This window comes from Thalia democratica, chromosome 6, assembly GCF_965202585.1.
Source record: "Thalia democratica chromosome 6, ktThaDemo2.hap1.1, whole genome shotgun sequence".
In the NCBI taxonomy this organism is placed as follows: Eukaryota; Metazoa; Chordata; class Thaliacea; order Salpida; family Salpidae; genus Thalia; species Thalia democratica.
Window position 1 is genome coordinate 21,498,060 of NC_139170.1, and position 26,680 is coordinate 21,524,739.

The 26,680-nt window shown below is 24.2% G+C and overlaps 1 protein-coding gene across 1 annotated transcript; it reads right to left on the reverse strand.

The window, feature by feature from the left end:
- Window positions 1-265: 265 nt before the first annotated feature.
- LOC145838891 (uncharacterized) lies at window positions 266-23,157 on the reverse strand. Its single transcript, XM_082946512.1, has 16 exons — window positions 23,012-23,157; window positions 18,720-18,930; window positions 17,913-18,056; window positions 16,967-17,098; window positions 16,228-16,392; window positions 15,945-16,007; window positions 14,725-14,876; window positions 14,221-14,533; window positions 12,008-12,114; window positions 11,795-11,846; window positions 10,244-10,655; window positions 6,045-6,189; window positions 5,386-5,824; window positions 4,043-4,236; window positions 623-826; window positions 266-277 (listed from the first exon to the last, which is right to left on the reverse strand). Exons 1-16 carry the CDS (start codon window positions 23,102-23,104, stop codon window positions 266-268), a joined length of 2,838 nt encoding a protein of 945 aa, XP_082802638.1. The 5' UTR covers window positions 23,105-23,157.
- Between the last annotated feature and the right edge of the window lie 3,523 nt (window positions 23,158-26,680).

Genomic DNA, 26,680 nt, shown 5'->3' on the forward strand with positions numbered 1-26,680 from the left:
AACTAGAATAAAAGAGCACGTTCCAAAGTGTGTAAGAAAATATATTAAAAATCAGCCAAAGACAATTAGTATTGCAACTTCCAATACTACGAACAGATCATCAATATCAGAAAATTTAGTTAAAAATCCAATATGTGGAAAAGGTTATAATGAAATGAGATACTAAATATTAAGAAGTGGTAATAATATTTGCTTACCTAATCAAAACTGAAGCCATTTACAGCCATTAAAACAAACCAAAGTTATGTGAGCAGAAATAGTTTGATTATTCATTATCCTTGTTAAGTTAAACTATTTTTGGTTTTAAATTAGTTACTCTCATGTTGTAGTTAATTATGTTTTTTTTTAATTTTAAATAAACTTTGTTTTCTGCTTGATTTACTAAACTGTGATGTTATTATAAGGCTATATAAATAAAAAAAAATCCATTTTGTCACAACTGTATTACACTAATGAAAATTTGTTGAAACAGTTTTGTGTTGGATAAAAGACTTTGTTTGTTTTATAATCAAGTAAAATAGCAGACAAATGTTTAATATTTTATACATTTATAAGAGGTGTCATATTATAAATAACTGTTTTATTGTTTTTTTATGTTTAGTATAATATTAGATATATATACCTGTGATTCAACAATACGGATTAAGTTTGAAATTTCAACTTGTTTGTCAAGTACATCGTGCAACTGATTTGTTTGTATTTCAGGGTTGCTTTTAACAGTTGGTTTTTCAACAACAGTCTGCTCCCAATACTCACTTTCTACTTCTGGATATGTTTCAAAACTTACATATTCCTCTTCTGAAGTTGTTGTGTTTAATACTGCTTTCTGTCAAAAAAAAGGTTTTATTTATTTATATTATAAGTAATATTAAAATTTGAAGATATTTGTTTAAAATATTTTTTAGTCTACAATTTTTTAACAATTTCCTTGTATTTACTTTGTTTAGACATTTAAATTTTTTAAATATGTACTGTTATTGCTACAATTTATGAAAACAAACCTTTAGTTTTAAAGATTTTAGAGTAAAAATTAATCTATATTGAAATAAGAAAGTCTAACTTTTTTGTAAACAATTTAAAATTAATATTTAACATTCTTGTCCAGTTAGTCTGTAACATCTATTTAAAATAAAGCAAATAAGCTAGTTATTGTTTTCACTAGTTTGTTATCAAATATGATAAATATGTGTTTTTGTTTACGAGCAGTATATAAAATAAGCATCGTCAAAAAATATTTTTACACAAACGTTTTACTTTATAATTATTTTGATAAAACTAAAAAATAAAAAAATTAAACAAAATTTTAGTTTTTTAGAATAGTGTTTATTAAGTACTAAGTTGTATTATCAAATACCAAATAAACAAACACAAAAAACACTTAATATTAAGAAACAACGTGTTTAAACTTAAAAGTTCTTTTTAAGCAGTATAAAAACGAAATTTTATAGTTAACAAATACTTTTTGTTTTTTATTCCTAATGTTTAATAGATACTAAATTGTACAAAATAAAGCAAAAATTTATTAATGTAAAGGTCCACTTTAAACTTTTAAAAGATAAGATTTATAAATCAAATATAATACTCAAATCTATCCAGAACACAGTCAATGTTCGTTTGTGATTTTGTACGGCATCAAGTGGATAAAATAATCGAATGAATCTTAAACAAAAATCTAAAAAACAATTTTTGCACATTCAAGTTCAAAATGTTTTCAAGAGTTCTACTCTCTTTGTCAATAAACTTTATGTAAACTATTAAAGCACTTTGAAAAATTTATTGACGAAGAAAACAGAACTCTTGAAAACGTTTTGAACTTGAATGTGCAATAAAAAATTGTGGATCTTTTATTTTAAATCATTCGACTGTTTTTTCTAAACAATTGAAAGCAACTATACTTCTAGCTTTAAGAACTGTGTTTATTTGTACTCAGTATTTACTCAAAAATAAATTCAATACCTGTTTATAAACAATAAAAGATAAAAATAATTTTTTTAAAGGGCTGTTGATAAAAACTTAGAAGTTCTAAATTTGTTGATGACGTAAAAATCTAAGCTATTTTATACGTACATTCAACACGAACGTTACCTTGGCTGGAATAGAATTTTTTGAAATTTTTTTTTAACCAAACTTTAAAACCAATTATTTCCGATTTCTTTAATGCTAACTTGGAACTTTTTTTTTATTTTAAATAACGTTCTTTTGCTTAGCTTTTCACAATATTTTTCATCGAATTGGGGTTTTACTTTTGTAGTGGGCCCCTTTAAAAATTCGATTTATTTTTGCATTCTTTCACTTTGCAATGTTTTTCTCAAAAAACCTTTTTTTTTTTTTTGAATTTTTTTTATTATGAACATACTTATTAGATTGAGTTTTAAGACGTTTTTTTTTTCAAGTTATTTTTTCTTTATAACAAATGCTTAAATAAATTTTTCAGAAAAGTTCCAAATTTGCACAGTTTTGGTTTTTTTTTAATATTTTTATAGCAAAAGTAATTTTTTTAATAAGTTTTATTTTTAACAGACTTATATAATTAAGTTTTATAACGTTATTATATTTTTTCCCAACTTATTGTTATTTTTCAAATATATGACCCATACAAGTTTTACCTAATTTTTTTGTTGACGTAATTGAGGGATTTTTTGATCAAATGCTAAGAATTTAGGTAAAACTTAAATGGGTCATATATTTGAAAAATAATAATAAGTTGGAAGAAATTATAATAAAGTTATAAAACTTAATTATATAAGGCTGTTAAAAATAAAACTTATTAAAAATATATTTTTCTTTTGCTATAAAACCATGTAAAAAAAAACCAAAACCGTGCAAATTTGGAACTTTTCTGGAAAATTTATTTAAGCATACGTTATAAAAAAAAATTTGAAAAAAATATACTTTTAAAGAAAAACGTTGCAAAGTGAAAAAATGCAAAAAAACATTAAACTTTTAAAGGAGCCCCACTACTAAAGTAAAACCCTAATTCGATAAAAATTATTGTGAAAAGCAAAAGATCGTTGTTTAGAATAAAAAAAAGTTCCAAGTTAGCATTAAAGAAATTGGAAACAATTGGTTTTTAAATTTGCTTTAAAAAAAATTACAGAAAAAACCATTTAAGCCAAGTTAACGCTCGTATATTCAACCAAAAAAATGAATATAAGCAAAATAAATAGAGTCAACCTAGATTCTTATTAAAATATGTTAAGTTTATAAGTAAACTTAGTTCACCTTTATAGAGTTTTAAAAAAATAGTAAGTAAAGAGTTTTTTTTGTTTTATAACTCATTCAAAAACTGTAGAATACATATTAGTTAAAAGAAATTATTAAACAACCAGGTACATTAATAATTTCACTATGAAAAAAAAAGATAATTATATAAGTAGGTTTTATAACTTTAAAAGAAAGTACATTAAAAAATACGTCAAAGCACAAAAGAATTTATTTGAGATTTTAGTATAAGTAAATACAAAGTTTTATTATAGCTTCTTTAGTTTTTAAAGTTTAAACTGTATTATAGCATATGTAAAAATAAAAAATAATAAATAGGTAAAAATCACGATAAATATTTTAGTTTCAAGTTTTCACATAGTACTTTGTTTTGCTTGATACTAAAAATCTAAAATTAAGTCTAACTTTATCATTTAAAAAGTCAAAATATTATAACTTTGTCATAAGTAAATAGTTTTTTAGCTAATAAAAATGAAAGTTGTTTTTCAATTAACATTTTTTAAGTTTAAAAACAGTGTACCAGCTGTAAGTTTATAACAGTTAAAAAAAAGTGAAGTACTTTATTTATACTCTGGTATCAATTTTATGACAATTTTTTTACTTCTAGTGAAGTATTAAAACTTTAGATATTTTCAAAATAATGAATAGTGAATCGTTTTTAAGTTTTATATGTATATGATTTGTTTATTTGTGTTTTATTTCCTTTAAAAAGTCATAAATAAATAAAAACAAACTTAACTTGACTAAAAAATATTGTAACATACAACTACATGAACTTTGTTACTATAGAGTAATATTTAAAAATATTTCAAATAATTACTTGAGAGTAATCAGAAGCAACTGAATAATCAGAATCATGATCAAGTATTTCTAAGGCTATCACACGAACTTGCAGGTTATTAACTCGTTCTATTGCTGAGCTCATTGCATAGTTTAGTGAAGACATATCAGCAGAAATGCTTTTATTAAGTATTCTTATATCAGAAAATCTTACGAATTGGCTGAAATCTTGGCCTGAAATGTATAAAATTAATAAAAAAAATTAAATGTTTCTATACAAATTTTCACAGCACTCTTTCTTTATTAATCTAACTTATGTTTTTGTATGTCAAACAAGTTAAATTACCTTAACGGAGTATCATTTGGACTTGCATAAACCCGTTAAAGTGTGTTAACTTGCTCGACACACAGAAACATATGTTTGTTTATTAATGCAAGTGTACTGTGCAAAACTTATTTTAATAACTTTTTGTAATAAACTTTTTAGTTTAAAATATATGTGAACAAATATAAAAATGTTGTTCAGTTTTTAAATAAAGTAAGTTTTGTTATATTAACAAAAATTTTATGTAAACTTATCATTTGCTGTTTAATGTATACCATTTACTAAACTATGTAAATCAGTTTTACGTAATTTACTAGGAGTATAATACTTTTGTATTGCAATTACGCTACCTAGCGGTTAACCAAAGCACAAAAATATTTAACTTGAAGCAAGAATTTTTTTATAATCTTATTAAACTTTTAACAGTAATAAAAAAATCCTTTAATGTAACATAATTTTATGGTATATTGCAGTACTAAATATTTTAAGACTTAGCAGTAAAACACACAATTAAACGTGTTTTAAAGTTAAAAATTGTTAAACAAACTAAAAGTCTAGTTTGTAGACATTAATATTTTTTATTTTAAGCACAGATATCTAATGCATAAATTTACAAATACTTGTAGTTAAAGCTTAATAAGTTTGTTTTGTTTTTTAAGGTAAATTGTAATATAATGAAAAGAAAGTAATTATGATATGAGACATTAAATTTTAAGTAAGTAAAATACACTTAAACTTCATTTTTATTTTTTATATAAATAAGCTACCTTTGCTAATGAGTTTGCTGTATAACTAAATTTTTTTTCACAAAAATTTTAAAAAAACACATGTCCATTAATTTTGGTTATAATTTATTCAGGTATTTAAAAACTATTTGAAAACTAAAGCATATAAAATAACTTAAAGTCAAGGTTATTCTTCTTTGAAACTTTTTACAACAATTTTTAGTGGTACAACCTTCGAAAACATATATTACGAAAAACTTTATTTAATTGATTTTAGTTACATAAAGTTTCATATTTAAAAAATTACGACTTTATTACAAGTATAAAACTAACTCTCTAAAAGTCTAATTCTCTTTCGCTGATTTTCTATCATTACATCGTGGTCCTTCATTAGTTCAGCAACTTTCTGAGTAGAAGATCCTAAAACTTCAACTTTTACTCCATTTATCTTATTTGATAAAAGCTCTAAATCTGACTTAGTAGCTAGTCCAGATAAGTTAAAAGGCGGCGAATGCTTCTCCAAGCTGTCTAGTTCGTCAAGCTTCATTTTTAGACCTTGGTAAAAAGATTCTACATTTTTAAGTTTAGTTTGAAGCTGCTCATTTGACTCAGCAGTTATTTTAATTGCGTGTTCTCTTGCTTCGTCACTCAAACTACCTATACTGCCGTCGACAAGACCTTGGACAGTTTGATTGAGTACAGCCATGTTAAACTTAGTTTCGTAGCTAATTTGATTACATACATGTACCAGCTCATCTATACCTTGCATTTTCTGGTGAATTTTTGATGTTAACTTGAGCGTAATCAATATCATAAATAAGACTAAAAATAAATATAAAATTGCACAAAGTAAGAGTAGTAAAGCGTTAGTTTAAATAGAACTGTTTATTTATCAAACTAATATATTTGTTAAAATATGTATAAGCTATATAAAAAATTAGGTAGTAAAAGTATGATAAAAGTGATCCAAAGCTTACAACAAACAAATAAACCTGTTCAACAATTTCCGATTGGATGTTTAAGTCAGCCAACGACAAACTAATATCAGATATAATAGTACCAGTTGAAGTGATTTGACTTCGCATTAATTCAAGTTCATCTGAGTTATTTTCGAGTTTTCTGTTTAAACTTTGAATGCTGTAAAAGTATAAGTTTGTTTTAAGCTTCTTATAGATTTTAAATATCTAACAAAAGCGCACACATGAAGAGCAGATTATTAACTTTTTTTTACTGTTTAATGTATTAAAAGTTGTAGTCTAAAGCTTTAACGCTAAGAGTATTTAAGTTATAAAGAACTGTTCAACAAGAGAATGAATTTAAATGAATCACAAGTAAAAATTAGTAAAAAACAATTTGCAACTTTACAAAAAGTTGTTAAAAAACTAAACTTGAAAATAAGCTGTTTTCTTAAATAATTTAAAGTTACAAATTATATTTAATCTAAAAAATGTTCTTTCATTGAAGATTGAATGGTTATACTTGCATTTTTACATTGCTATTGCACACACGTTGAAAGTTAAAATCAAACGGTAGAAATAAATTAAAACATTTCGTATAATAAAACTTAAAATTAACATAGTAAACTTAAAAGCTAAGAAAACTATATAACAACTTAAACGCTAAAAATAAGCTTTAAACACAAGTAATATTTTTTTTTTCTTTTAGTTATGTAATTAGTTATTGTGTTTATTCAAAACTATAAAAACAAGCATAAAATATTAACGAGGGTTTATTATTTTTTAATTTGATCTACTTAAGTTTTCTTTAAAATTTAGACTATTACAACATTCTCAGGTTTCAAGATTGCTTCTATTCGTTTTTGTTTACTTATTCTGTTGAGCAAAATTTGTTACAAACTACAGAATGTTCTTTCTTAACTTAAATGGTTTTAGCGAGGGTTTAATTTGCGTAACTTATATAGAACACCATATTACAGAACAAAATAAAAGTTAGTCTCAATGTTATTTCAGGCTTATGCAGTTTCACCAAGCAATTCAGGCTGTGCCTAATAGACCCTCGATAAGTCTTATTAACTCAATGGTTTCCTGCTAAAGTTAATGTATTGTTTTTCAAGTTCAATAGACTAAAAACTCTTTTTTTATCGTTTATGTTTTATAAAACCTAACTATTAGATACTTTATTGTTCTTTAAAGTTTTTGAAAGTTTTGTTTAAGCATTTTAAACTATTTGAAATAAAAAGACTTATTTTTTATTCATGTTTTGAAAATATACTTGACTTGACTCTCTAAAAATCCTTTCGACCCATTTTATCAAAAACGATTTAGTTTTTTGAAAAATCCACGCAACAGTACTAGATAGCATATTTTAAACTCTGAAAATAGGTTTTTAGTCTTTGATAACATTTAAATATTTCTATTTTGAAAATAAACTGACTAAGTAAAAACTAGTTTTTACTGACATTTTTATTGATGACGATAAAAAAATCTCTAAAACATTTTTAAATGTAATAGAAATTCACTGAATATCAAAAAAAAACCTTTTATAATTCCGCATAAAGTTTTACTTGGTTTGAACATAAACTTATTCTATATTTTCGTTGTAAACTACGATTACTTATTATTGTATTACGTTAAAGTTTTTTATTGTTAACCAGAGATGAATAAAACAATAAGCATAGCTTTCTTGTTTTAGTTCTAACATTTTTATGTTTCGATTAATGTCATAGCTTATCAATATTTAGAACTACAATTTTATATTTTAGGGACTAAACACCTTAAAATAACATTTTGCATATCAATTGTTTTTAGATTTTATTTATAAGGTTCAATTTTTTGCTATGGTAGGGTTCTGGTTGCAATTAAGTGTTACAGTTTACCTACAATGTATTCATTTCAAACACAGAATATGTGTAATTGAAAATTCAATAGCTTAATTTAAATACAAGTTTTATAATTCATAAGTTTAAATATAAGCATTTGATTTATTGTTTTCTAATTTAATGTTACTATTGTATCTAGTTTTACCTAAGTTTAAGTAAAACACTTCGTTTTTTTAAACTTTAAAGTAGGCCAGATCTTTAATCAGCTTAAAATTTACTAAGTATGTAAAAATTTATTAATACTTAATATTTAACTTTTATTATATTTATATAAAATGTTTATATTTATAAAAGTTTTAGTAGTTCAAGTTTAAAAAAACTTTATTTGCCTCATTAATTTAAAGTTAGGCTCCTTCACTTGGTGTGAACACCTTATGTGTTTTACTAAGTTTTGTACTACTTAAGTTAATTTTGTTGCAAATTTTAGCATAGTTGTCGTTGTAGTAGGTTTTCTAATGATACAATTTTTAATGCGTTTGGAATGTGATCTATCAATTTAGGTTTCAAAAGTGTTAAAGTTAATCCAATATAGCTTTTTTAACACTGAAGACATTTAAACGTAAGAATTTTTTGTTACAAATTTTGATCGTTTTGTAATAGATGTTTATCTTTAAAAATAAACATTTGTCTAAACTTATTCTTAAACTTAGCCGACAAGAAATTTGTGGTTTTTTATTTCCTCTTAAAACTGTATAGTTTGATGAGTGGATTTTTTTTAATTTAACTATTTAGTTTGGTATATAAATTAAACCTGAGAGAAAATATAATTTAAAAAAAGATATGTATACACATATATATATATTACTTAATGCTTATTTTTAAACATTTTTCAAATCCTTTTTGCTGCATTTGATTTATCAAAGTAAACAAAATTTGTTGTTTATGCTAAAATTATCGGTACATATAAACATTTATTCAAATAATAATCAAACATATAGTTTAATTTTTTTAAGTCATAAAGTAAGAAAAAAAGTTTGATAATGAATTACGTCGTATTCTAACACCAAAACAATGTTTAAGTTAAATTATATAGTAAACTCCGAGTGTCAAAATTGATAATTTTTAGTATATTTAATGACACAGCAATTCGACTCTTAAGATTTTCAAAGTTTAGATAAGTGGCCTAATTAAAAATAAATAACTCAATAACATTTATTCTTACAAACACCAAGTATGTTTAATGTATTTTTATAGCTTTTGCAACATTACGATTGTTTATTTTATAAACAGAAATATTTTCTACCGAAGCCATAACTTTGTCGTCTTCAGAAAAAGCTGACCGAAACCGCGCCCAAATTTTACTAAAAGCTAAGCTTTATTTATGTAAATTAGTTAATTTTACATGCTTCTAGTTTAAATTATACAGATGCAGCATAGCTTCAATTTAGAAAATATTTAAATTGCAAGTGTTATGTGAATACCTTCATATAGACTTTGCTGTTTTTTTATTGATCTATTAATTGATGTTTTTAATAAACTTTAACTTTTATAACAAATATAAAACAAGTTTATTAGGTACTTCAAAATGCGAAGGTCGATTTAGTCAAAATAATTACTTAAGTGCGCCAGCTAATATAAAGTTAAGCTTAGTTTTAAAAGTGCAATTAAATTTCTGACTTAGAAAAAAAAAGAATTTTATAAGAATTTAAATAAGTTGAGAGATTGAACAGAACTTTTGCTTAAGTACATCATCTTTTTTTTTTTGATAAGATAATGATTATAAATTTTAAAACAGTTTAAGAACATCTAGTAAAGTAAGTATTACAATTTTAACACTTCATGGTGCTGTAAAACTTTTATATTTATACAAAAGTGGAGCATATAAGATAAATTTGATTTCTAATTAACTTAATATTTTTTTAAATTATTATGTTGAACAAGATAAAAAAATCCACGCTCAAAAATATATTTAGATAAACTGGTGTTTAGTAAGACCTTCCGGCCATAAGTAAAAGCCTTAACAAATAAAAAGAAACTTTGTTTTTTAACTTGATAAAATATCATTGGCTTAAAGCTGTATTTCATATTATAAAAGAAGTTTAAAGGTTTCTAAACTGTTATAAAAATCTTGAATTCAATATTAAAGATCAATTTAACAGTTGGTAAATGGATTCCGTAATAAAAAACTTTAAAAAATTTTCATTTTAAGTGTTTTTTTTTGTATAGTAAAGCTATGTTTTATTAATTTGTAAAATACCTTATATACTAAAATTAACTTAAAAGTTATAATTATCAAAAAATGGCTTATTAAATCTTTTACAGGGTTCAAAATTTTTTTTTTAATTTGTAGCCATAATATACGTAATTTAATGATTTATTCATTTAAAAGAGTATTATGTTTAAAAATTTAACCTTTCGTCCAAACTGCCGGTATTCTTTGTTTTGTTTTCTAAAAACCTTTTTAATTGTATTTGTGACGTGTTTACAAATTGTAGATCAACTTTAATGTCATCTAAGCCAGAATTAAAAGTTGTAATTTTTAGATTTATTTCATCAAAGGAAGACTTTATTAAGTTATTGTTCGCTTTAAAAGAATGTTCTACTGAAATGATCCTTGGTTCTAAAGTACGGACTTGTTTGTCAAGTCTACTCATTGAAGACGTTAGAGTTTGGTTAAAATCATCAGATTTTTTGTTCAAAACGTTATTAAAGTTCTGCTTCAGTTCTTGATCTCTGTCTTCGAGGTATTGTATAGTAACATAGTCAGCAAGTAAAATTTTATTAGGAGTCTGTTCAAAATCTTGCTCTCGGTTGTATGTATCATCTGTTTTTATAAAGTAAAAAGTACTTCACATTAAAACAATAAAACTCAGTGTATACTATTAATTAAAGTAATACTTTCAAATTAAAGTCAATTAATTTTCACAGCTTTTTGTTTAATCTAATAAAAATGTGGAAACATTTCAAAACTATAAGAAGGTTAGTAAAGCTAAAAATTAATTTAATAATAACTAATTTACTTTTAATGTTTGATATTTAGTAGCATGAGTTTGAGTATCATTAGAGTTATTAAAAATTTGAGTTGAACGAAAAATAACACCTTAAAAAAAACTTTAGTAGACTGCTTTTGAATTTTAAATTTACACTTGGCTTATTATTTGTCTATAGTTCTAAACCAAATGTTTACTGTACTTTAATCCACAAACTCTTAGATTGGCTTTTTGTTAACAGAATTAAAAATTAAAAATAATTTTTTTCAATATGTTTTGAATCGACTTTTCGTGGCCTTAAAGTTTTTTAGAATTCAGATCGTACAAAACTACTACATGACCAACCCAGCACAAAGTTTTTATTTTTTGTATGTTTGATTTCAAACTGCAGTACTAGAAACTCTGACAACTGTACAAATTAAATGAAAATTTTAAAAAGATATTCATTTATTTTGTAGTAGATTTCATTTAATTGATTAAAAAATATTGAAAAAAAAACTAAATGGCTAGATACTTGGTTTTAAAGAATTACTAAAATTTATAAAACTAATCTGTAAAAAAATCTACATGTGTAGACTATTGATATAATCATAAAGCTTGCGGATTGCACAAGAAATGCTAATTTCAAAGTCTTAATAAACAAGATTTTTTTTTAATTTGAATTGTTGTAATAAAATTTTACTTGATCAATATTTTATTAGATTCTCTCAATATTTTTGAAATAATAAATATTTTAAAATTAAGACGACTTCCATTTGTGGTTATTTTTTTAACGTAACCTTAAATAAATTATTTCTTGTCTATTAAAGCAACCCAATCTCTGATTTAAATCAAAAATACATTTAAAGTACCTACTGAAAACTTTTAGATTCAATAATAAAAATTGTGCAGTTTTTCTTTTTTTTTTTGCCTAAAGATAAAACAATATTTTACAGTGTGTTATACTTTATATAAATATATATTTAAAACTTACTCAAAAGAAAATCGACAGATGCACGAATTTCATCAATGAATATCCAAGTGCTCTAATGAAAAAAAGTTTTTAGCTAGTAGATAAAATTAAAAAAACATTTTTAATTAGTTTCATCGAATGTACTGTCGATTAATTTTAGTGTGCTAGAAATTAATGAGTATACATAAAGTTTGAAATAATAATGTTTTGAATGCTTCAAAAAAACTTTTTTACTTCTATTCCAACTCGTAAGACATTTGTTTGATTATGAAACTTTTGATTAAGTTCACTAAAATCTCTTGTTAAAAACTTTAGCTCATCACTTTGTGTTATCTGATATCCTAAATGAGTAAATTATTAATTAGCTCTGTATATATGCTATTTTAGTTTAGATTGTAATTTTTTTTTTTACTTAACAATTAAACAAAAAAGTTTATATAAAACTTGTTGTTTTTATATGGTCATTGGTTGGACATTTAATTTAAAATAAATAAATAAATATATAATTAAGTAGCTATTAATTACATATTTATAGTTAAGCTTTTTAAAACAACTACTTGAACTTTTCTTGTGTTGTTGTAAATACATTTTTACAAACTAATATACGTTTAATCAACTATAGCTTAAAAACCATAACTCTTTTTATAGTATTTTCTTTTAAAATTTTTATATGATATTAAAAAAAATTACTTATGTTTCTTTAATTTAGTTATTTTTAAAAACTATAAGTTTGTAAGGTTATTTTGTTTTATTTTATTTTTATAAAGTGCTATACAAATTGATAAAAATGTATAATATATCAAACGTCAAGTCCTTCGAAAAAATGATAAATAACATCAAGGCTCAGATTTTAAAAAAAAATTGGTTTAAAAGCATGAACAAAACAATTAAATACTGACCTTAAAATAGGCAATATAAAATTGTCAAGGAAACAAAAGAGATAAAAAAAGGAACTCTTAACCAAAAACAGCGAATAAATGAGTTCGAAGAGAGGGTGAGTTTTTGGATAAAGAATTTAAATTAATTTAAAAAGATAATAAGACCATGCACAGCTAGATAGAATTAGTAATGAAAGTATGCATAAGGTTATCAGAGAATTTTCTAAAAGTTATAAAAAAAGAAAAGGAGCTGTTACTGAAAGTCAACTAAAAGTAATTAAGATGTTGAATTAATTTAATTTAATCTGAAAAAGTTAGTTTACCCCAGTTTTTAAAGAAGCCAAATAGGTTCTTGTAAAAAATTATGCCTAAAATAAAAAGGTTGTAAGTGAAAATCGCTGTTTAAACCCTACTTTTAGAAAGTAAGATTTTATGACGAGAAGGCTAAGATAAATCATCAAAGTTTAAAATATCAAAACTACTATTTTTTAAAGACTTCATCAACATAAATAAACATCTTGATACTGTGATTATTAATGAAATCTTGCAAAATTGTCAAGTCTCGAAATTCTTTATCATACAGAAAAAAATTTAAAAATGATAATGGTTGAAAGTTTACTTAGAAACGTTGCCAAAGTTTTCTGCTTTTGAAAAAGAAAAAAGAAAAGCTAATACAGTGCATAAAAGATTTATTTTACACTTAGCGTTTTTTTTGTCTGTAATTCCTTCAAATATTTTATACGGAAAAAAAACTAATCAGTTAATTAACTAATTGAAACTACTGTTAAATTTTTAAGTTTGTAGTATCTTAACTAGTTTTTGTGTTTGTTTTTTCGTATATAAAAGTGATACAGTATAAAACTAAAGTACTTTTTATTTTTGTTTGCATGGTTTGTTTCGCTATAGTTTAATTTGTAAGTTTAAATATTTTTTCATAGTAGTAATAATTTAAAAGTTTAAAACGAGTATAAAGAACATATTTTTGAACAACATTGACTTTAAAATCAGTACTTTATCTATTTGGAGATATTATAACAAGTTTATACGCTTGAGTTTATTGTCCTAAGCACAACTTTTTCTACTATTTATATACCATTTTTTATGTTTGTTATATTTTAATTTATTTTTTTAATTTTATATTTTTCTAAAAAACATTAAGCTCAAAATAGTTAAAATAATCAAGTGAAGTGTAGCTTGATGACCGTCAGGTTTTTTCTTTAAACTATATTTTTAAGTGAAAATTTGTTTATCTTGTTTAAAAAACTATTAAAAGTCATTCAAAATAATATAAGAACAGTTTTCAATTTGAAAATTTTGAGTTTTGTTTCCAGCATTTGAGTAAAAACCTGCTGCAACCTTGATTAAAACTACTGTTTATGTTAGTTTCGTTTTGCTACATAAAACAAGTTACTAAAGAAAAAAATTAATTATTAATTAAAGAGGAAGTTCGTACAAACTAAAACAAGCTATCAAATTCATTTATACTCATCAGTATCATCATATAAAAGTTTCTTAGAAATAACTAAATAATAGTCAAAATTGTACTAAAGTATTTCTAGATAAACTAACTATAAGTGTTTGCAAGACTTTCTTCGAGTATTTCTTGTTTATGTTTTAGCTCGTCTACTTCTTTTTCATAACTTTTTCTGACTGATGCAACTGATGTTTTTGTTTCCGACTTACTTTTTATCTCAGATACTAATAAGAACGTTTCTTCTGTTTTGCTAAATATCTCTCCAACTCTATCAGATATTTGATCTGTTCTTTGTTCAAGTTCAGCAACTTTAAGAGAACTTTTTACTATGTTTTCAGAGTTTTTATCAATATTATTTTTGTTGTGACTATTTAAGTCTTTATTTTCTTGTACATCTGACTCTATTACCTGTTTAAGTTTAATATCTACTAAACAATAAAAAATAGTTTAACTAAGTAATATCGGCTTAAAGATATTACCTTTTATTATTTAAATAAATTTAGCATTTTAATTTAGTTTTTTTAACCTTACTAGTTGAGCTTCTTTTATTAAAGTTTTAAGTACATCTCTCTAATGATATAAAATAAAGCAAGAAAAACCTTTATCGAGTCAGATAACTTTATTTGGTCGCTTCGAACATCGTCAATTTGAAATTGCAGGTTGTTTATAACCTCACTTTTCATTGATGGTTGTTGAAAACGAGACAATAGTAATGTTGCTGTTGTATTACGAGCAAATCTTTCATGTGAGACTGTCATTGTTAAGAAAATGTATAATAGCTCTAGTTTTGAAAATAAAAAGAAAAAATTTCAAAAAAAAACCTATATAACTTATACTAGAAAAAACAATTTTACTTGGTTATACTTGGGTTTCAATACTTTACAATAAATTTTATCTAAATATAAGCCTCCTTTTATCATTTACTCTATTTTCTCGTTTAATATCTAGCTAGAAATATAAGAACTTTTTGTTCGGTAAATTAAAACAAAAATGTGCTTCTTTTGTCTATTAATCAATGTTTATTAAACATAATAGATTAAACATAATAGATCTATTAAACATAATAGATAAGTTAGCTTTAAATAGTAGTGTTTACAATAGTTTTAACAAGGTGTTTGTTATAAAGCTTTTTTTAACTACATCTGTAGTTACAGAGATACTTTTTTTATAATACTTGGTAATTATTCAAAAATGCATTGACTTAAAATTGAATTAATTTTAAGTTAGAATAGCGAAAATTAACAAAAAGTTTTAAAAGTATGGCAACACATTAGTGTTACGGGTAAAACTCCTTTTAAAAGACTTTTAACTGTTCTTAACAGTTTTTTTTTTTAATTTGGAAAACAAAAATTATTTCAACAGTTTTAAAAAGTACTTTGATAATTTTTTATAAGTTTAAATGACTTTTAACAGAAAAAATATCTTAAAAAAGATACAGATTTATTAAAAAATGTTCTGATTATACTTTTTTAATAAAAGTAATAAATTTAATTTTTTAAGCCATATTGAGCCTATAAAATAGTAAATTTTAAATTTGAGTCAGTTTTTGGTTTATTTATACTTTAGACCAGGGGTCGGCAAGTCAAAAAGGAAGTTTTTTTTATGTGCTTTAAAAAACATATTTAAAGAAAGTTTTTTTAAAGAAAAAAAATTTAGGCATTAGAATATCCTTTTAATGTAACACTAAAATTTTATTTTTGTGTTTTTGAGAATATTAGTATGTTAAACTAGTTGAATAAAAATTACAATGTGGCCCGCGGGCCGCAGTTTGCCGACCCCTGTCGCTACTACTATTGTCTAAAGTTTAGACAATACTTACGAGTTAACTGTTGAACCTGATTACGAATAGTATCTGCCCTCTGTTCATTAGAGTCAGCTTGTGCTAAAAATTTTTTAATTTATTTAATTATTTTATGATTTGCAAGCTTACTTACAAAATTTAACTGGTATTTTATACGAACTATAATAAACTTTTATAAACGAAAAGTTTACATGTTTTATTTTTAAATCTAAATATTGGTAACAATGTTTTTGTTGTATAGTGTTTTAACATAGTTTAAAAAACTAAGAATTTTTTCAAAACATATAAAATCTAGAAATACCTTTTAAAATTCGAGATCTTTGATCTAAATCATTGAGATCACCAGATATTCCTATCATGTAACCTCTTAAGTCATTTACAACTGATCCAGTATTGTTAACAGTGTTATAAAGTTGATTTAACTGAAGTCCCAACATAGATATTTCATCAGAATTTCGTCGTGTTGCTTTTTATTATTATTATTTTAAAATGTAACGTTTTTATTAGTTACACCTATCAAAGATGTAAAAATTAAACAATAAATATTTTAAGGTTGTAATGTTTTGAAAAGTATTATGAAATTCTAAAAGGAGTGTAAAACTAATAATTAATGAATTTTAGAAATATCAAGTTTAAAAGTTTATTATCCTTGTATTTTTTTTTCCAAAAAAATTTTTAAAACAAATATTTTTTCATCACTTAGATAGTTAAGTGAAATTTATAGAGTTCAATAAATTTTGTTTGAAAATTAATATAAACCTTATGCCTATAAAAAAACGGTTTAAATGTCATTTATTTAATTAGTATGAATAGTTTTCAAAATTATGAAATTCAATGCTGAACATTAGATATATGTACTCGAGTAATATATAGCATTAGAGTAGTTTAAAAAAAACAGTTATAATAAACAAACAAGTTTTAAAACATTTTGCATTTTAAGTAATACTTTGTATAATTGGTTGTAAAACTTGACTCGATAATGGGTGTTTTGATTTTAAGTTATACAAAATCTTAAAATAACAAAACAATTTTGTACTTACCTATAGAGTCTACTTGACTCGTAATTGTAGAAGTGTAAACTTGCTGCTGTGGATTTTTAAAAGGTTTCTTTTCTATTTCTTGAACTAAACTTCTTATTGATTGTATTTCCGAGGATTGCTGTTTTTGAATGTCTAAAAAGCAAATAAGTAATTCAAATTTTTTATGTTGCGGAAAATATTAAGTCTTATTATTTTAGTTATGTAGTTATCTGTGTTTAATGTCTATGTATCTAAGTATTCGTAACATTAAAGAAAATGTAATTTTGTATATAAAAGAATATTGTGAGTACTATGTCATATGCTTTATATTTTAATTGGTTATCGTCGAAAGTATTTATTAAAAAAACTGCTTATTCTAAGGTATTAAAAAAACCTTTTTTTTAGATAATCAAAGTGTAGGTAGTAATCTGCATACCAATATTAAAAATCTTCTTAAAAAAATTTTCATTTTTTTAATCTGCTAAATAGCTTTAAATATTAACACTAATTGTACTTGACCAGTTTACTTTAACGAATAAAATAATAAACAGCTTTGTTTACATAAAAAAGAGCAAAACTTCTATTTTCCAAAACAAACTTTAAATAATTTGAAATGTTTACAACAAGGAAGTATTTAAAATCGCCTTAATTAAGTTGAACAACTAAAAAAAAGATTTTAGATTATTCTAAGAATAATTAAGATTTTGTTGTTACACAAACCTTTTTACAATACTTTTTACGGTTTTTAGATCATTTTAGTTATCAAGCATGAGTTTTAATATACACTACTTACTATATAGTATGTTTTATTTATTTTAGCAGTCAAATAATTAACATAAATATAATTTTTTCACGAAACAAAACAAAAAAGTTTTAATTTTCAACTCATGTATTAGTTTTGAAGCTTAACAAACTACTTGAGCTGAATTAAGTAGCATTTTATCGTTTAAAAACAACATTTACTGACCTTCCAAGTTAGTTATTCTTTGTTGCATATTATCATTACTGTTTTTTAAATATCCTAACTCTTTTTTTAAGAAATCGACTGATTCTTTGTTTTTTGTAATTTTAGATTCATACTCTGTCGTATCTCCATTAGAGTCAGTATTACCTTGAATTCAATTCAATCATTATTTTATATGAATAAACACGTAAAATGAAACAAAATCAATATAAACGGTTAGTTTAAAAAAAGTTCCTTAAAAAATTGTTTATAAAATTTTATCGTTCTTTACATACACATATTTTAACACTTATTTCTAAAGTTTTAAAAATGCTGATACAAAACAAAGTATATTAAGTATAATTTACTATGATTTAGGTTTTTTTCAAAAATTAACCGAGTAAAAAAAGCATCAGTTTTCAAATACTAAAAAACAAAAGTCAAAATTCATAAAATTTGTTTATAAAAACATCTATATTACATTTTAAAAATTACAGCAGGTTTAGTTCTTTTTTTTTATTTCTTCTTTACTATGAAGTTAACTTAGAACTTGAAATATAGTTTTTATAACTTTTATACTTTTGTTTACTTTATGGTTTGTCGTTTTTTTTTTTTTAATTAAGAAATTGGTTTATAAACCAATTCATTTTAATTAAAATCCTTTTTATAAATTTAATAAACAAAGGAGAACCTTGTTTAAAATACTGTATAACACTTTTAATATTCTAGTATAGAATTATAGTAAAAAAACACTTGTTTCATCTATCTAAAGGTATTAGTTTAAGATTTTCGAGAAAAAATATTTTTAAGCTATTAATAAACTGTATTTACTAGTAGTTTCGGGTTTTGGCATGGACATCAAATGCTGCAACCTTTTTGCAAAATCCATTTGTCGGGAGTTCATTGCCATTACAGCTTGTTCCATCCATCCAAACCTTGTAAGTATTTCTTGAATAATCGGATCTGGTAATGTTTGGGGTGGAGGTTGAACTACATCTGGGTTCGCACCTGGTGCGATTCTTGGTGGCTGCGGGTTTCTCCCCTTTGTTTTAATTCAACCGTTAAAACAATTACATTTTGCTATTTGATTGATTTATTTTACAATAGCTAATATTTATAAACTTTGTAATATGAAAATTTGTTACCTTTATAAATATATACTTCTAAATTGTTTTTTCTTTTCATTATAAAAGTTTAAGTTTCCTTAGTTAAATATTTTCCTTTATAAGTAAATAGCAAAAAAAACATTTTAAGCAACATTTTAAAATCTATAAAATTGAGCATATAAAATAATGCAAGCAATTTACATTTATTAAAAGATGCAAAATTTTAAAATATTTACGAAAATTTAATATATATGTAATAGCTTTTTACTTTAACTGTTTCGAAATTTAAGTACAAGAATTTTTATATTCTTGTACAAAAAAAGTTTGATAAGTTGTTTTACATAAATCATATACCTAGATCTTATTATTCGACTATTGAAAACATTGTTTTACACTTAGTGTGTTACACTACAAATATTTAAATATTCTTTAACTTGTGTAGCACGGTTACGATTGTGACTTTAAAATAGTTTCCACTGTAACGTAAAAACCCAAATTACATAAAAGTTATTGCTGTATGGTTATTTTTGTTTGATAACATTGTTCTAGCCTAGGGGTGGGCAACGTACAGCCCGCGGGCCGGATCCGGTCCGCAGAGTGAAAATGACCGGCTCCCGACCGTTTTTAAATCTTTAATGGGATCCGGCCCCCAAATGAAATTGACCGGCCCGCGAGCAAAGTAACAGGCCCGCAAAGGGTCAGTATAAAAACTTTTTTATTAAACTTTGTATCATATTTTACAAAACAAAACTGCAAGAATCTAACATATTTTTTTTTTATTACTTAATAAATTAATTTGTACTATACTAATAATTACACCATTTAGTCCTAGTACTTTGTGATGTTCTAACTTAATTGGAATATCTTTTTGTTAAGTTACCCCAACAAAGTGTTTTTTCAAGTATGATTTTTTACATACGTAAAAATGTCAATTACAATATCAATTCTATTTTGTAGACATTATTTATACATCTGAAATGTCTCAATCTACATCTAAAGTTTTCAGAGTTGAGAAATTTTGTGAATTTGAAGGATTTAAAAAAGCGATCAACTGCATCCATAATATTAGCTTCCGACCGGAACCAAAACTTTTATTTAAATTAGAATCCGACCGAATAATGATCTCGACTTAAAATTAGTATCCATTCAGATTCGGACCTTTAATTATTATGTCGTTATTCATATGTCGGAAAGTCATTATTCGGTTAGATCTGGAATCTGGATTGGTAAATCACTTGTTTGAAATGCTCCGGCCCGCAAAAGACTAAAAATTTTCGGATCCGGCCCGTTGATTGAAAATCGTTGCCCAGCCCTATTCTAGCCTTTCTTTAAGTTCAAAAATTTTCATAGATAAATCGTTTTATTAGTAGTTTTGTTATTGATTTGTAAATTCATACAATTTTACTACTTCAATATTAAATTACTATCTTAATAACGGCAACGGGTATAAATTGCACGAAGCCAAATTTGCACATAGCCAAAATTGCACGAGGGCACAAAATTACACGAGTGAACAAAACTGCACGTAGATGATTTTGCACCAACGGTCAATTTTGCACGAGTTACATTTTTGCACGTGAGTAAAAAAATAAAAATTAAATAAAAATTAAACAGAAAAGACACTAAAAAATTAATAAAAAAAAGTTACTGATCAAGGGTTAGGAGAAATAGTGATAAAAAAAATAAAAAAGAAGCTTATAAAAATTATAATGAAAAAAAAATTAATATAAAATTAATTCAAAAAATAAAATATACCGACCGAGGGTAAAGGGTTAGGGGTAACAGTGATAGTAAAAATATAAATAAAAAATAACTAATAAAAGTTATAATAAAAAAAAAATAATAATTAAAAAAATAAAAGCTACCGACCGTGGGTAAGGGTTAGGGGTAACAGTGATAATAAAAAATATGAATAAATAAAAAAAAAAAAAAATAAAAATTTAAAAGAAAAAAAAAACTTTCCGACCGAGGGTAAGGGTTAGGGTTAACAGTAATAGTAATAAAAAAGAAATTTAAAAAGATAATTAAAACATATAAAAAAATAAAATTAACCCGTGCAAAATTGTCTGCTCGTGCAAAAGTGTCTTCGTACAAAAGTAACCCTTCGTGCAAAAGTTTCTCCGTGCAATTTTATCTTTGTGAAATTTTGTCCCCTCGTGCAATTTTGTACGCTCGCGCAATTTAGACAGCTACCCCTTAATAACAGCGTTACGACCATTTTTTTGTTAATATTACTTATATTTCAAAAAACTTATCAAAAACTATCTTCAAAGTTTTAAAATTAGTATTGTCAATCATATATATAATCTTTTTAATACTATTCAAAAAAAAAATTGTTTAGTTTTTTCTTTATAATTGACTTCATGAGTAGCTATACTTATTAAGCTAATGCGGACCATAACTAAAATTAAATTAGCATAACAGTTAAATATACATATTTTCTATATTTATACTCTCAGTTAATTGGTGAACTTGTAAAAATAACATTTGTTGTAAATGTTTAAAATTAAATTTTTCTATTATTTTATTAACTTTATGTTTTTCTTTGTTTTATTGTAATTTCTATAATTTATTATATATTTAGGGTTTTGGAAAAAATAGAATGTGAAAATAATATTTGTTATGCTTAAAACTTGTGGATATTATTATTTTTTTTTTTCAAAAAAGTTTTTATACCAACTTAGTTAATTTCTTATAGTAACGATTAAAAAATTATGTTTGTTATAAAAATCAATTTTTATCAATTAAAAATAGAAAAGCAGCATAAATATGTGCTTTGCAACTGTAAAAATATTTTTTTTAAAGTTCTGAATAAACATACTACTTCATGCTATAAGAACTAACGCAATAAAATTTAAACTTGTTCAACTTATTACAAATAAAAGCAATTCGGCTTAAACTTAATTTTCTATTTTAAGTGGATTTTATTAGCTATGTTTAAAAAGCCTGAGCCAAAATAACATCCTAGCAAGTTTTCTTTAAAACTACTAAATTTCTTCATAGAACTAATTGTTTTGTTGTACTTAAAATTATCCAAAGCTTTATCAGTTTAGTATTAAAAACTGCCGGAGCTTCGACCCGGCGACCGTAAAATCAACTTTATGATGACGTCACCTTCGAACCGCCAAACAAAAGACCGCTTCATAGTATCGCACTTGTTCAACTTTGACGTCACATTCCCAACATGCAAATATGAAATAAGTACGAGTACTGAGCGACAACAATGATCACTGAAACATAACGAAACGATTTTCGCCGCTTTAAAAAAATATTCGCGAATTCTCACGAATTTTGTCAATCTTCCGATTTTTTATTACAACGCGGTGTAGGGAAATCCCAGAACGTTTCAAGATCAAACGCAAGTTTGCTTAAAATTTTCTTTTAAAGTTTGCTTTAGAAAACTTTGTAACAAATTCTGCATTTCAACTCAATAACTCGCTTATAAATTGGAACCTTTTAATTAAACACTGGCACCTTTTACGTTTGTTTTCAAAACATTTATCTTAGCCTTAAACCTAAAGCTGCATGTTAAGTTTCTATTAAAATAGTATTGTAGATATGTGCTACTAATATCATTAGTGTGCATATTAGCTTTTTATTAAGCATAGAAATTTAGTAAGTAAAATACTTTTAATTTTGTTTTAGTTTAAAATGTTTAACTATGTTTATAAAAAGTGTTGTTAGGCTTTTGGTGATCAAATTGTTTAACGTTGATCAATGACTTTTTTAAAGAAATTATATAAAAACAATAAATATAAAATTTATTTCGATAAAACATGTAAATTTTGGAAATTTTATAAGAAAAACTTATGAGTGCGTAAATTCTTTTTTTAATAAAAAAACTATGTTAGTTGCATTTGAAAGTTTAAAACGTTTTTTTTTAATTCATTCTGAATTTGTTATTGTTTTCTATTTTTGATTTCTAATAACCCCATTTTATGACGTAATAGGAAGTATCAATTTCTAAATTGCTGTGCTTTTTGATTTCGACAAAAATAGTTTTAAGCTCTCGTTAACCTGTAGCAAACTGTTCTGTTGTCCATTCACCCTCCACACTGATATTTGCAAAACTAAAACTGCTTTTATAAAAAGCCAATCAATGTGCTTCATATTCAATGCTTTTCTCTCAGATTATTTTCAAAAATGAAATAAACTCATTTCAGTACAAATTGAATATTTTTAAACAATTTCTGTTAAAATAAATACTGTGTTATTTAAATCTGTCTGGAAAATGAACATAAGCATCGACAAGGACATACAAGCTTTTTAAAATATAGTTATAGGATTAAACAAAACAAAAAGATAATTCCAATTTATTCTATCTTTAATGATGCGTAGCTAGATTTTATGCAATTTTAACTACTTTAAATTTAAATTAACCACTGTTTATAAGAAGTTATCGCATTTTAAGAAGGCATTACTGCAAGCTTGTCTTGCAGGTTTAAATTTTCTCTCGTTCTAAGACGTTTAAGAAAAAAAAAGCAATTTGCTTACCTTTTTATTATTGCTCTCGAAAATTTCAGTAAAGTCACTTTTAAGTCTTGAAAAAGGTCTGAAAGATGTTTGTTAGAGTTTGAAACAAGTGAAGATTAAACTGCGAAGTTTTGTCATCTGACAAATTCGTTCTAATATAAATATGATTATAAAATTTAAGAATCACAAGATATTTTTTACCTTAAAGTTTAAGTTTTGTTTTTTAGTCTTAAACTGTAGAAAATTATTTTAAGTAATTTTGTTTTTAAAATTTTAGTTCAAAAACATACAAGTATTCTAATGTAAGAAAAATCATTAAAAGCTAAAATAAATGTTATAAATAGTTTGAAATTAAAAAAAAGTTAAGCATATACATTCAAAGACTAATTGGTAACACTAAATATTTAGTTACTGAAAATTAAAAATTTTCAATAAATTTAGTTGAAAAGTATAAATTCAAAAGTTAAGTACTATATTTTTCTGATAATGTTTTTGATATTAAGTTTTATTAACTAAAGTTTTGCTTTAACATAAGTGTATGGCATATGATATATATGAATTTTCGTTATAATTACAATATAACATAAAAAATACAATAAAACGTTTACAATCTTTTTTCGTTTATAAATCTGCTAAATTTCTTAAACTTTGAATAAAAAATTATTTTAAGTACAACTATTAATAGTTTTCATTAGAAACAACCACTTTATATAAACCTATAAAAAATTATATTAATTCTCTAAAGAATATAAAAAACTGTTTTTATCTTCAATACATACTACTAAAATAAATTGCTTTACTAAACTAAATCAGTGTTTGGATACTTAATTATAAAACGTAGGTTATTTAAGCAATAAAGTTATCTATAGGTAGTACTTTGAAATATAAATAAGCTTATAAATACTAAAATCGTAAGCAACCAAAGATAAAACTAAAAAAGGTCTATTTTTAATTAAATACAAGTGTTAGGTAAAAAATGTAAATGTAAGTCTACTGGATTAGTAAAAAAACTGAATTAAAAAAAAAGTTAATAAAACATATTTATATACTATACCGAGTGAAAATTTTAAACAAGGTGTAAATTGCTTTTAAAGTCTTTTCATGGTTACAATATTTGTTTTAAATTTTTTTTTAATTTTAACTGGAGCTACAATCAAGAAAAATGTTTGTCATTTATCTATCTAAAAATTATTAAACTTACCCTTTTTTTCATTTACTAGAAGTTTTTTTTTTGGTATTCATTTTTGAAACCTGCATAATAATACTTTACTCTTTAATAATTTTTGTTAGATATATTTTAATTAAATAACGGTGACTTATTAAAAAAAAGCTAATACATACAACTTTATTATTTTATCTAATATATAATCAACTATTAAGCGTAAAGGTCTTATTTAAAGTATTAAACATACTTGTGTTGATATCTAATGCGAACCTTGTATTAATGCAACTGCAGAGTGAAGAACAAGTATATCTTAAAATTAATATTTAAATAAATTAACTGAAAATTACTGCTGTAAAAATGTTCTCTAAATACAAAGATAAGTTTATTTGGTCACCTAGCATGAATAAGGCAAACTAAAAATAATGAATATTCAAAAATTTGTGTATAAAACAAAAAAAAAACATTTATAGCTTAAAAAACTCAATTCATACTTTTAATTTTTGAAGATGAAGATAAGATCAGCGAAAAGAATTTTAAGAAATTAGCCTTTAATTGGATTCTATAAATATAGCCCTAGCTTAATTATTCAAGTTTTCATAATTCTTTGACCACAGTGTAGAAACTAGTTTAAGTTAAACTATAAACTAAAGTAGTAGGTTTACTATCATTTCTAACCCGTGATCGTTTCTGACCCGATCATTTTTAACTGGATCACTTATAACCAGATCATTTCTAACCCGATCATTTCTAAACCGATCTAACCTGACCATTTCTAATCCGATAATACATAAATCGCTCAGTAAAATTTTATTTTATTTAAAGATTTTTGATAAGATTTTGTTATAAAAACAAACTCATCTTAAAAATTGTTTTTATATTAGAATTTAGTGAATTTTTTCAAACAAAACTTAGTTTTTATTTATTTGTACTTTAATACTTTAACTTTTTACATTAATAATTTTTAAGATATAATATTTTAACTTACTTTCATTGTTTTACAAACCTTTAGGTAAAAAATCTTCAAATTACAGTCTAAAAATTACTCTGTAAGTCTAGCACAAACTTTGTATAGTTGTTATCTAATCCAATACTAATTTATAGTCGGTTTATTTTTTTTTTCAGATAAAATACTTAAACAAATTGTTTTAAAACTTGCACAGTCCTATTCAGATAACTAAATTTAAACAAACATTAGGCAAATTTGGATAATTTTGTTTTATGTAGTGTAAAACTATAACTTTTGGAAATAATCTATCTAAATAAAACTTGAAAAACAGTTGTAAGATTTAAGAAACCGCAAAACACCGTCTAGCTTTTCGTTCATTAATAAATTTCATTTTTGCTTACATTTGTTCAAACCTTTCACACCTGCCGTATATTTGCGCACTTGATTATTTATATTGGTACTTGCCATATATTTGCACACTTTTTTTTTTTTTTTTGCACCTGCCGTATATTTGCGCACTTTTTACCTTATAATCGAAATACGAAGTTACGGACAAAAATAGTGTACAACCACACTAAATATTATAATATTGTAATTTGTTTTAGATCAAAAAACTCAAAGTCAAACAAAAAATAACTACAAAGACCAAGGGCAAAAAACATCACTCACACTTGATCAGACTTGTTCATTAATTTAACAAGTCCGAGAGTGATCAGATCTCGTTTTGTTAATCTTCTTTAAAATAATTTTTCACTTAAGTTTATATAATAGACGAATTGTAATACCACTTAATTCTTTTTTATTACGACTTAAGTTAGTAATTATATTGACGTACTTGTTTTTACATTCATTTCGATAAAAAACTTGAAACGAAAGCAGAAACAAAATGACAATGAAAAATTCAAGAACACTTTTAAAGGAAAATAATGAAGTTACTTGTTGTTGAATTACGAGCAGTAGTTTGTAAACTCTCCATCAAAGTTCTGTCTTCCCTTTCATCAACTTTTTTTAAAGGATATTTAAAGGAAAAGTTCTTACTTTGCATTGTTTTACTTTACAGGGAAGCCAGCTTGAAGTCTGTTTAATTTTTTATCGGTGTTCA